At 45.5% G+C, this 14,782-nt stretch overlaps 1 protein-coding gene across 2 annotated transcripts in view; it reads right to left on the bottom strand.

The window, feature by feature from the left end:
• Nucleotides 1–14,782, bottom strand: part of LOC144134723 (thiol S-methyltransferase TMT1B-like) — a 75,855-nt gene that overhangs the window by 26,265 nt on the left and 34,808 nt on the right. For both annotated transcript variants that reach the window (XM_077667568.1, XM_077667569.1), the window contains exon 2: nucleotides 334–1,032. In XM_077667568.1, the coding sequence (XP_077523694.1) occupies nucleotides 334–708 (375 nt within the window). In that variant the 5' untranslated portion in view covers nucleotides 709–1,032. The remainder of the gene's footprint in view (nucleotides 1–333; nucleotides 1,033–14,782) is intronic.

Below are 14,782 nucleotides of genomic sequence, written 5' to 3' on the forward strand. Positions count from 1 at the left end.
TATAACTCATTGCTGATCTTTTTTTCTCCAGTAAAGGGTTATTCCACTTATGTGAACTTTCACTTCACGTGCAATGTTTTTTTTTATTTTGATGGACCACAATTAACCATAAAAAGTATGTCTATAGTTCAATGTATAAAAAATAGGCTATATATTTTATGAATCGCAACTGCACTTGGTTTATAGCTGGTTTTAAATGTGCACTGCGGTCCTGGTTCTGCTGTAAGCTTTTGCTGCCACCGGAGGCCTAGTCCGGCGGGCTTTGTTATTGCCTTTTGCCTCTGCTTCATGGCAATCCTTATGTCATGTGAAAAGTACAAGAAACAAACCAACCTTAGGGTTCGCCGCCAGGTTCTTCTGGAAGGCCGCATCGAACTTCGTGTTTGGCTCCAGCTTCCAGTATTCGACGGGACGTTTCACGAACTCCAGGTTGGCTCCGTATGCAGCGCCCACTTCCAACACGCGCACGGCACCACGCGACCTGAGCGCCGAGTTGTGCGACACCAGAGCGTCAAGTCGGGAGAGAAGGGTTTGTCGCACTGCCTTGAAGCTACGGTCCCACACTCTCTGCCCCAGCGTGTAGATGGTGGCGAAGAAGGCCTCCTGAAACTTGTGGCTGGCGAGCAAAGCAGGCAAAACTGCCAGACTAGTGAGGGCGCTCAAAGCCATGAAAACGTGAGACAGAAAAACGTACACCCACTTGTGCATGGCCAAACTTGGTGCGATGCCTTATCTCCAACGCCTGTCGTCCTGATATGCTTTGCCACCTAATTTTCGGAGGCTCACATCAGCACCTTCGTTTCACACAACGTTTTTACGAGTCTTGCTGCCATTAGGCCTGATGTTCTCTTCGTACCGAAGCGCAAACGTCATTTTTTTGCAGTTCTTACTTCTACCTGTGTCTCCAGAATGGAGGCTCTGATCGATACAGTATTGCGTGTACTGATGTTGAAGTTTCGGATCTCTCGAAAGTGGTGGTCCTGGTGTTTTCTTGCCTCGAGGGTGTTTCTGTTACCTTGAAAGTTTTTGCTCCTGGAAAAAAATGTGGGAAAGAAAATAAATGTTGCAATCACCATTAACTAAATCTTTCGCTCAATTTACTCTTATAAATTATAGCAATACAATTCGGTCCCTTTCAGGTTCAGTTCATGAATTCTTTGTTTCTTGGAGAAGGTTTTTGTCCGTCCCCAGTGAGCACACCTGATACTTAGAAATATAAAAGTCTGCCACGACCACCAAATCTTCGAGAAAATTTTTGTTCAACGATTCCAGACAGTAGCAACATCACTGCAAAGAGTGATCGCTAGGTATTTTCAATGGTAAAAAGTACTGCATAAGCTTGAAAGCTACAGGTTTTTACTAATGAATGTAATCATGTCTCTAAAAACAGATGCGCATCTGGAAGTGATGACATCAAACCGAAACCACTGAAGGCAGTGAGTCAAACAGTGAGCACCCCTATTGCACACATTTGTAATCTAATAATCTCAACAGGAGTTTTCCCATCCAAAATGAAACTTGCTCGCGTGACAGCTATACATAAGGGAGGCTGATTTGACAACCTGAACAATTATAGGCCACTCTTCGTGCTTTCTGTATTCGCCAAAATAGCCGAATACATTAAAAACAAAAAGCTCGTTGGATTTCTCACCTCGCGAAATATTATAATAAGGCAGCAATTTGGCTTTCAGAAAATTAAGTCACCTGAAGCAGCACTGCTGTGAATAAAAGAGGAAATTCTGCACAGTATCGAAAACAAAGTTATAAAGCGTTCGATAGCCCCCAGCATGATATACTCCTAAAAAAAACTTCCGTAATATTATATCAGGGGTACAGTTTTGACCATTCTTAGGAGTTATTTAACATCCCGCGCGCAGTATACTGTGATAAATGGTGCACGCTCCATAGAAACAGTTTGTAATACTGAGTATCACCGGGGTCCGTCCTAGAGCCAGTGTGATTCCTTCTGTATAACAATGATATTGGCAATATACCGGGCGCTACAAATATAGTGATATATGCTGACGACACGAATGTGTTCTTCTCTGGAATTGATTTAGAGGCATTATTTATGGAGGCGAACAATTGTATGTTCAGCCTAACATCATGGCTGGGATGTAACCGCCTTACACTGAACATAAACAAGACCAAATATATGCTATTCCGCTCTAAAGGCACTACAATTCATATATTTCCATCTTTAAAATTTAAAACTATACGGACATAAATCAGTCTTCGACTACCAGATTCCTAGGTATTCCTTTCCAGCAAAATCTCTTGTGGAATGCGCATATTGACGCACTTAAAATTGCTCCCTCGCGCTCTAGGAATCTCAGAGCAAGATGTTATCTTCCAGTTAGTACCGAACGACAGATATACTATTCTCTTATGCACTCACGGCTTTGCTATTGCTCACTCGTTTGGCAAACGCCAATTAAAACAAATTTAAATTCCCTACAATCAATTCAATAAAGAGCAATACGAGCTATCCATAAGTTTCAGCCAACGGATAGTTGTGCGCCTTACATCAAACCATACGGGATTCTTGAAATACGTAGGCTCTACAAATACAAATTAACGCTTGAAATTTATCATGAATACTGGTCCGATGAAAATACTTTTGATTAAAAATATCACGAAAAAAGGAGTTCATACGACTTAAGGAAGAATATTATTATCAAGTCCTGAACGCGAACGAACTACGGGCACCAAATATTAAGCTATCAGATACCAGATCAGATAAACCACAATCCAATGATTAAAGATGTATTAACAAATGCTCGTTATCTAAACCAAGTTAAGAAAATACTGAAGAATGTGTTTTTGAAGGAGGAGTAGCGCTCTTAAGCCTTTTTTAAAAAATTTTTTCAAGTCGACAGTTTCCGTCATGTTTATGTATATTGGGTGTTTTATGGTTATGTGTTGTGTATGTTGGAATTTTTTTTTCATCCATGCGTTGCTGATAGAACTGTATAATCCTTCTTGTTCGTATTCTGCTCCTTTAGAGACTTTCGAGGCGTGAAAACAAAAAGCAGGTTTACGTTTTCTTTTCCGTCTAGAGTGCTCTGTAAAACATGTTTTATTTTCTTTCTCATCCGTTCCTAAACAGTGCCCTTTTTTTGTTTATCTGTACATGAGTGTCAACTGCTGCTTGCCACAGGGTAACGTGACCGCGTCAGGCAATTTCTTGCCTTTAGTCCCGTCCCCAAATATAATGATGTACTATTGTCTTCAATAAATAAAAAAAAATTACAGCCGGCGGCTTAAATAAACACAGCACTCTGTGGAGGTTAACGTTTCAAAACGCGAGCCAGGAAATGAGTGAGGTCTATGAACAAGATGTAAAGAAAGCATAAAAGCCTAATTTCCAACAAAACAAGGGTTGAATGTTTTGACATACTAAGCATCTCATTTTAGAATGAGTCAAACATCTCTAATTAGTGGCACAAAAGCTGCACTTAAAGGAGGCAATGTTTCCCCGTGCATTGCGTCTCGTTCCCCTACGTGTTTCGAAATCTACCAGAAACGAAGACTTTGTATGCTTGGATGTCGGGACTTCCGCTCTTCTGATCACAGAGTGCGGCGCAGCATGTACAGCCGGGGACAAAAGTCTCTGGACCACGTGTTCCTCAAACGAAGCCGATAGCTTTGCTATTAGCTTGCGGCTCGAGACCACTCTTGTAGAGAAAAAACACCAAAAAATTGACTTTCACCTCAAAAAGTGTGGTTTCCAGCCAGTGGCTAATAGCAGAACTAGCGGCTTCGTTTGAGGAACACGTGGTCCAGAAACTTTTGTCCCCGACTGTACATAAATGCACTGCCCGGCACCTGATACGGCAAGCCCGCATTAGGATACTACTTCTTTTAGTACAAACGGTGTATGTAATATATTGCTCCTGCTCGTCTTAGCGCCTATGCTAAAGACATCGCTTTGGACGCTCACCATCTAGCTGCTGGTTAATATATTCAGAATATGACCCTTTGAGCAAGAAGCGGGTGTTTTCCACAAAACACAAACAATATTGTGAACGAATGATTCGTGAATGCGAAATCAAATGAAGTGCGTTAGGTTAGTTGTTTTTAGTTATGCTTTCGACGAATTTTGATACCAACGTGTACATCACAAAACGACGATTCGTTTGGTACTGCACGCATCCCTCGGCGACACAGGATCGCCCGCCGCGGCCTGCGAGGGTTCCTGTCCCATTACGGTTTCGAGGACCAAAGGTCATCGGTACGAATCCCTAAAAAACACCGGGCTTCAGCTCGACAAACAACTTCGCGCGGCGAATCTTGCCGATTCCTGTGCCATCACTTTGAACCCTCTCCGCCAAACGGGTGGGTCATGATTTTGTCACCAATGACGACCGCAAGTGGCGCCAGTCTTTGCAACCGTTCAAAGCGGAACGCCAGCGTAAGGGATAAACCGCCCGCCGTGCCGGTCCGACGAGTGCGCGCGCTTGGTCACGTGATGGGGACTCTCACTTTGCACGATGCTGCCGCATTTGATCGGATGACCGGCCGCCATCTTGAAATCTCAGAATGCGAGTAGTAAGATCTAACGCTCTTTAAAATGGGCAAGCCAGCGTTTATCCGACAGTTACAAACGGACCCCTTGTCTGCAGGACGTTTCAGCGAGCCTCTGCAAAAGTTTTAAGAAATGGTAACGTGCTCTATACGACTCGACTAGTGACGAATGGTAGGCACTCGTCACGACCAGGCAAGCATGTTTATTAAATGTCTGTCATATGGTAACAAATACAAAAAGCGAACTTTTTATACACTAACTTCAACGCAAAAATTTTATTGAAAAGTTTATACTGACTGTTTAAATATCCGTTTAAGTTATATTATTATGAGGGACTTTATCACGTTGCTATGTTTGAGCTTAAAACATTACTCACGAGCTTTAAAAATTCTCGCATGACTATTCGCTCTTGTGCAAAGGCAGATTCAGTGGGGTAGCGTAGCTTCTGTCAGAAGCCCATACGTTCAGTAACATGGCTGCTTTTGGTGCGGAGCCAGCGCCATCTTCGAATTTAGTAAGCAACTAGGTATCTAGTCATAATGAAAAGCAAAATCCCGCACGTGATACGTTACGATTTCTTTTGCGGTAAAAAGTGCTTGAACATCTCGGCGTTCAGCTCGACTTAGTAGACAATTATGAAGTAGGAAGACATGAGTGCTGAGGGCGGACGCAATTTTTAAGTAGTCAGCGCTTGTTGTGTCTTCCTCTTTTTTCCTCGCTTTGAGTGCCGCGCAGCAACTCAAGGTGTAGCATGTCCCGCTGTTTGCCTCAATCCTCGAAGGAAACAGTTCCAGGCTCCCTGTTCAGACTCTCTGACTCTCAGTTCGGGGAGCTGTTTTACAGCACCAAAGACCATCGAGTTTTTCTGGTATAAAAAGAAGCAGTTGCGCAATTTTTATTCGAAATCATAAATTATTATTCGAAAAACACGAATACAAATTAGCTTCAGAATAGTGATTCAACGAGAGGTTGCGGACTTAGTCCAAGAAACAAGTTTTAAAATCCACAGTTGCAGAGTATGGCAAGCAAGATATTTAGTGCGCATAAGTGGCTCAAGAGTGCACTAAACAACGCTGCACTTTGCCAGTGAAGATGGGATTGACCTTAGAAACGTACAGAGAATGGACGTTTTCATTAGTGCGACCAATGGCTACGCAGACCAAATGAACGTGCAATCAAGCGCTCACAAAATGAAAAGGTGAGAGAAGGTCGGGGAAAATGAGCAAACTAAAAGTAGCGAGCTTGTAGTCGTGCAACGAGTTCACAGCAAGAGATCAAAGAGGTTACCCACCAAGATTTCATTTAAGAAACTGGGCTCATTAAAGAATGCTCCGTGCCCAATGCAAAAACAGTATTACAATCTTAGCATCGGGATTCTTCAAAGCGGACACGCCACCACATTTTTCATGCAACCCAGGCTTCACTGATCTACCGTTATAAAGAAGTAAAAAAGGGCGGTACCATAACAAAATATCTACAAACGTTACTCTATACGGAAGCCTTTCTAGTAGCACTTTCTAGTGGTCGGTTGCAAGTGTGTGGCGTAAATTTTCACGGCGGCGTTCACTTCGTGTTTGGGAGAGACGGAGATTTCTTCAGGGCGTTCCAGATCATTTTGAGAGAGGGTAGGCGTACGTGCACTTCGAATCACCTAAATTACACAAAACTCTAGTCCTGTGCTTCATATTTTCCATATTAAAATGCAGGCTAGTACACGATGATCGTTGTATTGTGTCACTATAAGTGCAAAATTTCCGTTCTTTAATTCGCCCAGTACAGTCGACACAACACACAAGCATTCAGACCTCATGCAAGTGCAAGGAACTCAACAAAAAATGGAACATACTATTTCGTACAAAGTACGAAGCAATCACCTGAAAATTGCATCTGACACCTCTCACACCGTCGTGTATATGACACCTTTCTGGCTCCACCGTAGGCGCCCACAGAAAATGGCATGCTAAAGTGACTGTGCACTGTAACATCTGGTACTCTCTGTGGTAGAGTATACTGGCCACTGTACTCTCTATAGCAGCATTCTACTCCTCCAAATTGCCTAAGGAGTGAAGCGCCGCCTTTGGCAAAAGGTACAAATGCCACTGCACTCCCTCTACGGTCAGAACGAGTTGGGCGATGTTAATTTTTTTTCGCTTCTGTAATGTAGCGGAGCTATATTAGTCACGTATACGACACGTATCTCATGTAAACTACGCCCGCCCTTGAGTCCGCTCAACGTAAATGAATAGCTCTCCTTTTGAGCTGCAGAGAAGGAGAGTTATGCCTGAGCACAGGTTCTGAATAAGTACCATTCAGCGAAAGCATGCTTTTACATACATGCGTATGAGAAGTGACTGTCTTGTAACTGTCGCCATTTATCCGAAACATAGCGCAATCGCCAAGTATTTTACGCGCTCCGCGGAGCCGCCATTTTTATTTTGGTACACCTGTTTCAAAAAACAGCGACCTTCCGTGGACAAGCGCTTGGCAGAAAAAAGCGATCCTTCAGTTCAAGGAAAACAGTTCTGTCAGATCCCGTAAACCTTCTCGATTTTCCGCGAAGCAACACTTTATTTAGCAGTGCTGATACGGTGCGAATGTTCGACCAGCGCTCAAGTGAAGCTTCACATCGTTTTTAATGCAGATTTATGCAACAGCAGAGCAGTTACTTTGTTCACGAAGAGCGAGGCTTCAACATACCGTGCACCATGATATTGCTTCCGAGCAAAGATTATCTGCGGCGCGCAGCTGCTGTCGGGACTGTTTCACAATTTACTGAGCTGTGACAACTAATGCGGCAGCGACCTGTGAAGTTAATCGTCAGAAGTGCACGAAAGATACGGAAGAAGCGCCACGGAACTTATCGTGAAAACATTTGAACGTGTTCAAAACCATTAACTCTCGTCCCAGTTACAGTGCAGTGGTAGCGCACCCGTCTCGCAACCAAAGTTCCTCGGCTCGATTTCTCGCTCCGGCGCAGTTTTTCTTTTTCCTAAAGGAATATACCTGCTCCTGCAGAGAGCGTACTCTTGGAAGGAGAGCGGCGACTCTAGAAAAAGGAAAGGTATATGGGACAAGCATATACGCCATAGAAAGGTGTTCCCAGCACTCCTTCTTTTCATAGACTGTATGCACTACGGTCGCAGTGTGATGCCAGCAGAGCAGTTCACACTGAAATTTTTCAGCGGAGGAACACTTCGCGGGCTGTGCGCTCTTCGTCTCGAACCTTGCAGCCGCACGCAACGAAATGACGGTATTATGAAACGACAGGCCTATTTATAGGACTCATATGAGTCCTATAAATAGGTATGTCACGGCAGGCTGCTGACGCCGTAACCGTGGCCGCAGTAATGTTCCTTTGATGTTCAGTGGCCTTCTTTGTTGGTCCGATCGCAGATGACAGCGGCTTCCAATAGGAGTTTTACAAGACGGTGTAGTATTTGTTTAAGAGAGATGTATTTTCTTTTTACATTCCCAAGCTACAGAAAAAAATGCAAGATATGCGGTTCGCAGCTGCGTCCCGGTTGTGGACGCGCATAGCGCATTTACGGCTCGCAAGCCATGACTAGACCAACCACGCACGACTGCACGGAAATGTCCTCGGGCGACCGCGGGAGCTCTGAACACAGAACGACCGCGCACAGTCGCTGCTCCGTTGAAAATTAGCTACACTCGCCGTCGAACCTCTGTTCTTCCCGTGTGACGCATATATATATATATATATATATATATATATATATATATATATATATATATATATATATATATATATATATATATATATATATATATATATATATATATGTGTGTGTGTGTGTGTGTGTGTGTGTGTGTGTGTGTGTGTGTGTGTGTGTGTGTGTGTGTGTGTGTGTGTGTGTGTGTGTGTGTGTGTGTGTGTGTGTGTGTGTGTGTGTGTGTGTGTGTGTGTGTGTGTGTCTTTGCCCTGCGATGGCAGGTACTGCCATCAGTGGGGCTTTGAGACCTATGTCAGCTGGAAATAATACAGTTGGAATTAATGTAGCTGAGAGCTATGTTGTTCTCGTAGCGTCCATATCTGTTTATCTCTTTGTAGACAGATCTCGAACGAAAGAGCGATGCCTCATTATGTATTTTAATTCATGTCTGCGTATGTAAATTCTAGACATGAACATCATTGAATAAGATACGTTGCGGGGCTAGTTGGTGATTCATTACATCTACAAAAAAAAATTCAGCACTAATGCGAGACATGAAATCTAGCGGCGACGTAATAAGTGTACCTCTACTGAGGCGGAGGAGATTGCGATTGCTGTCACCGTAGGCGAAGGCAACATAAGAGGCGAGTCCCTGAGAATCGTCTAGGACGAACAGTCTTCTTGTCGGAATTTACTGAAGGAAAGAAGTGGCAAGAAAGTTCCCCACGCTCTATGTCAAGGTGCCTCAAATAAAGAAAAACATTCCATCATATATGTGGGGACCGGGGCACGCCGGCCTTGCCGGGAACCACGCAGCAGGCGCCATCAGTCAGGGACATATTAGCCGAGTGACGGCAGACGCGTTAGTACTCGAGGCAGTTAGTTACCCAGACGTATGGCGACATACTGGAGCACCTCAGCGGTCTAAAGAGGGTCTATCCCCCACTCATAGCCAGCTCACTAAAGAGCAGACTGTAAGTTGCAGACTGCTCCAAACAAATGCATATCCGTGCTTCTTTATTCTAAATATGATACACCCCACTTGATACAGGACCTCATGAGCATGGTGAGGAGAGACAGCCACACTAGCCACAGGCAGCGCTGTCCAGCTGGGAACCCGGAGATAGGCTTTCACTGGTCGAACGGGTCCAATTTCCGCAGCCGCCGCAGGAGTCCGGATCTAGGCGTTCCACTCATGAAGACTCCCAAACACTCTAAGAGCAGTGCATATACGTTTTCTTCCTCTCTTATAATGCTGTAAAACCGGTGAAACTTTATTGACACGACAAAATGAAAACCAGTGCCACCGTTTGTACTGATTCAACTTTGTTAATAATGTAGGCGCAGTCCGGATTACAAATGGCCGATGCGTACTGTACTTTCGGACGGTAGTTAATGTTATGTAGGCGAGTTTCTTTGAATCTGAACGGTCTTGTTTAACCTTTCGCTTTACAGCGCCAAGTTAGCCGAAGCGAGAGTAAGGTTAATATGGTCACTTTATGAGAAGACAGAAGAAAAGTTAGCTCCAAAATATTTATACGCACTTGTAGGCTCTATAATCCTGTAAATATTGGTTAAATTGTTCAAAATTCCAAGACATTGTTCCCAGAAATATTCATCACATCTATTAGGGAAGAATTGCAAATGAAGTCCAAAGTAATATCAGCGTACAAATGCATGTACACTTCCTTTATAATCATTTAACACATAAAACTAAATATAGCTTTTACGCAAGCTTCCGGGAAGCTTTATTAACAACCTAGCAACAGTTTTTCTGGATAGACCAGCACAAAAGAACCGGGATGCTATATCCAGTACAAGTGATGAAAATTGCGATCATGAACGCTTTTCATATAAAAAAAATCACCGAAGCACCAAAAGATCGAAAGCCGTGGTTAACGCAAGAAAGCTTGAATGTAATTCGTATGATAAGTGCTACACAAATATACATTGATCAAGTGTTCTCGAATTATGTTTAGAAATTATTAATCCATGACATGACGACTAATCCGCAAGGATAATCTCATAACACCCTCGCAGTTTGCTTTACAAAATGTAAATTTACGAGGTCAGCCATTTTGACCAAAATATAAGTAACATGAGGTTCATTTGAAAACAGGAAAGTAAATTAAAGATGGTCCGCTGCCTTCGGAGAGGCACAGGGGCACGAGGAGACGAGGAAATATAATAACAGGAATGTACAAGGGCAAACTGAGCCAGAGAAACGAAGACAGACAAATGTAATGAGTGTAAATGAGTCACTAAAGAGGATAATTGCAAAGCATGATCAATGAGTTAGAAAGGAAGAGCAGAGCGGTGTGTCTAAAAATTAACATGCACAAGACCAAAGTAATGTTCAACGGTCTATCAAGGAAGCAGCAGTTCACAATTGGTAGCGAGGTGCTAGAAGAGGTAAAAGAATATGTCTACTTAGGGCACGTGGTGACCGCTGATCCAGGTCATGAGATGCAAATAATTAGAGCAATAAGAATGGGATGGAGCTCATATGGCAGGCTATCTCAGATCATGAATGGCAGTGTACCAGTATCCCTGAAGATAAAAATATACAACAGCTGTAACTTACCAGAACTCACCTAAGGGGAAGAAACGTGGAGGGTAACGAAAAGGGTTCAGATTAAGTTAAGAACAACGCAGTGAGCCGTGGAAAAAAAAAGATAGGCATAACGTTAAAAGACCGGAAGCGGGTAAAGTGCGCGAGAGAACTAACGCAGGTTAATGACATCCTAGTAGAAATCAAGAGGAAGAAAGGGGCTTGGGCAGGGCGTGTAATACGAAGGCAAGATAACCGACGGTCCTTAGGTCAGAGTGTGGGTACCAAGAGAAGACAAACGTAGCAGGAGGCGGCAGAAAGTTAGGTAGGCGGATGAGATTGAGTGGTTTGCGGGCACACAGTGGGCGCAGCTGTTTGAGCCCAGAGTTAATTGGAGAGACACGGGAGAGGGCTTTGCCCTGCAGTGGGCGTAGTCTGGCCGATGATGATGATAATGAGCTTAAAACAACTGATCAAACACAGAGAAACACTGTACATTAGCTTACTTATAGAGCAAAGGTTAAAGTGTGGGCACTTGTAGAAGTACAGTCGGCGTCAAAAGTCTCTGAACCACGCATTCCTCAAACGAAGCCGATAGCTCTACTATTAGTCGATGGCTGCAGGAGACCGCACTGGTGGAGATGGAAGAACAAATATTTCTCATGCACCTCCAGAAGTGCGGTCTCCAGCCGCTGGCTAATAGCAGAGCTATGAGCATCACTTGAGGAACACGTGGTCCAGAGGTTTTGACCCCGACTGTACGTGCCAAGCAAGGGAGCCTATTGGAGCCTATAGCTAGGCTAGACAGGACTGGGGGACCTAATGCTTATTCTTGCATTTTTGGATGCTTCACAAACAAAGAAGTTATGGCGGCCATGTTTGTAGGCCTACACTAGTCTTCGCTACCCAATGAAGCTCTAATACAAGGTAGCCACAGCCCCTGAAGGTTGAGCACAACCTCGAACCCAGGGCTCGGATACATAAAGAAAGAGCCCAGGGCCCGGATACATAAACACATAAAGAAAGCATTCCTCACTCTCTCCTTAAGCGGAGTCCTCTCCGTCTCAACGTGAGTTTCTCTCCCTTTCCACTCTGCTCGTGCGTCTTCGCTTCGGGCTTGTCGCCGCGTAACCCGGGTGCCACTTCTCGGAGGATGATGTGTTCTCGCTAACTGACAGTCGCACGGCGGAAGCAGGAAACAACCTTCCGAAGCTTCGGTGCTGGCACCAATAGCTGCAAACGAAAGGGCCCCTCGCGAAACCATCCAGAGGTTCACATGTTTCCGCGAAAGTGGTACACGGGTATGCTGGCTTGCTCGGTTGGTGCCCCGGCTGGTGACCGTGGTCTTGTAACATTCAAGAAGTCCTCCTCCGTGGTAGCGGCACTCTTAAGTCGACAATGACTTCCGCGCCTTTGTGCATGCTTGCTGGGAACGCGCAGGCGGGGAGTTCCGTAAACTCTTTCCGTAGACCAAAGGCGCGCAATGGCCTCAAGCTAAAGTAATTAAAAACGTAACATTGTGGTAATGAAGTGCGACCTTACAGGCTACACACTCTTGCTATGTTGTTTGATAATTTGAAATCATTTAACCAGTTAAAGCAAGAAACGCTGCTTTTAAGAACTTTAAGATTATGGTCATCGCAGAATTTTGTTTCGGCTTCTTCGGACACATCTTGAGCGCTGCCAGTGAATGCTCCAAAGCATTGAAACTGCTTTATAAAGAAAGAATCTCGTCAATAAAGGTGCTCTGAGATAATGACAGCAATAATTTCATTGGTAAACATTCCAAGGTAGAATATATTACATCTAGGGTTCCCTTCCTTTCGCCTTGGGGGCCTAAGATATTAATATAATTTTGTTATTTCGTTCATATCTATCATATTGTCACTGATAAACGGTCGAAGCACTCAAATCAGGTTTAATTAAGCGTGCTGGGTGAGCAAGACAGCGAGGAGCTCGAGCGAGGAAGAAGATAAAAACCTCTAGCCCCTAGATTGCGCAAGGCACGGCAAGTCTTATCTGAAACAGTTCAGAGAATGTTACGGCGGCTGGTGTAAACACGCCTGAAGAGCTAGCGGGCGTGGTATGGCTTCACCCGTGCGACATGGACGACTTCGGGGGTCGGCGAACTGTTCCCTGGGGGAGAACTTCATAGTTAACCTCACAGACTTGGCGGAGCACTTCGTAGGGGCCAAAATATCGCCGTAGAAGCTTTTCGGAGCTCCCGCGCACGCGGATTGGGCTCCACACCCAAACTTGTTCGCCGGGCTGGTAACGCACATTTAGGTGGCGGAGTAGTTTGCCTCAGATCGTGACAAGGTGCGGCTCGCGTATGCGATTACGCGTTCGAGACCATCCTGCCACTGCACAAGAACCGCACCGAGGTCGATGTTGCTGGCGTCTGTGTGCAGTTCAGTGGCGGCCGACTCGTCGAAGTGTCCAAGGATGGGCGTACTTTGGAGACGAGTTCGGAGGTCTTCAAAGGCGTTCTGTTGCTCCAGGCCCCAGAAAAACGGTTCGGCATCTTTCGTGAAGCAGGTGAGGGGCTCAGCGATCTGGGAGAAGTTCTGCACAAAACGCCGATAATAGGCGCAGAGACCCAGAAAGCGGCGCACGCTTCGCTTATCGGTGGGCACAGGAAAAGCAGCCACGGCGGTTGTCTTATCGGGGTCGGGGCTAACCCCTTTAGCACTCACGATGTGGCTCAGAAACTTCAACTCTTCGAAAGCGAAGTGACACTTTTCGGGCTTCAGGGAAAGACCGGCCGACCGAATTGCTTCGAACACAGCGCGCAGGCGTCTCAGGTGCTCTCCACACGTATCAGAGAAGATGACAACGTCATCCAAGTACACGAGACAGGACTGCTATTTCAGATCGGCAAGAACGGTATCCACCATCCGCTGGAAGGTTGCAGGAGCCGAGCACAGGCCGAAAGGGAGCACCCGGAATTCGTACAGACCGTTCGGTGTAATAAAGGCTGTCTTTTCCCGGTCGCGTTCGTCCACCTCGATTTGCGAATAGCTGATGCGTAAATCTAGCGATGAGAAGTACTTGGCCTGGCGCAGCCGATCCAGGGATTCATCAATGTGCGGCAGAAGATAGACATCTTTTTTTGTGACTTTGTTTAAACGTCGGTAATCCACGCAGAACCGTAGGGTTCCATCTTTCTTTGCTACCAGAACAACAGGCGACGCACACGGGCTCGCCGACAGCTGTATCACGTCGTCCTGGAGCATTTCTTGAACTTGACGGCGAATGGCATCACGCTCCTTTGAAGAGATCCGGTAAGGCGGCTGACATAATGGCCGGTGGTTGGCGTCGACTATAATTGGGTGCTTTGTGAGCGGTGTTTGCCTAACCTTAGAAGTGGGGCGAAGCAGTCACAGAAAGATTGAATAACGCTTTCGAGGCAGCGTTTCTGATTAGACGGGAGGTTCGGGTTCACGTCAGTTTTTATGGGAGTGGTCGGTGCCTCCACTGATGCCGAGGCTTCGGACAAAGCGTGTTCCGCGAAGTCGCCGAGTTCTTCGAAATGCGCAATAACTGTTCTGCCGGACAAACACTGAGGTTCACAGCCAAAATTGGTTACCAAGAGTTCGGTTCGGCCATTGTTCAGCTCAACAATTCCGCGAGCTACACAGGCTTGCCGACCAAGGAGCCGCGACATGTTGGTTTCAGCGATGCCACGAGTTCTAGTGATGTACGTTGTCGCAATCTACGGTAACAAGCATGCTAGCTCTCGACGGGATTAATACGTGGTCGTCCAAGACGCGTAACTTAGTCCCGCGTGGCTCGGGATCGCCGTCCACAGGGGGTTGAGTGGAAAATGACATGACCAGCTCCTGAAGGTTGATGACAGCACCGTACTCCCGAAGGAAATCCAAACCAAGTATCAGGTCTTTGGAGCACTCGGGTAGCACAGCAAAGCAACCAGGGAAAGTAGCAGCGCGGATCTGGATTCGTGACGTGCAGACGCCAATTGGCGTAACCACATGGCCGCCGGCGGTGCGGATCTGTGGTCCAGACCAAGGG

Source organism: Amblyomma americanum, chromosome 5, assembly GCF_052857255.1.
Source record: "Amblyomma americanum isolate KBUSLIRL-KWMA chromosome 5, ASM5285725v1, whole genome shotgun sequence".
In the NCBI taxonomy this organism is placed as follows: Eukaryota; Metazoa; Arthropoda; class Arachnida; order Ixodida; family Ixodidae; genus Amblyomma; species Amblyomma americanum.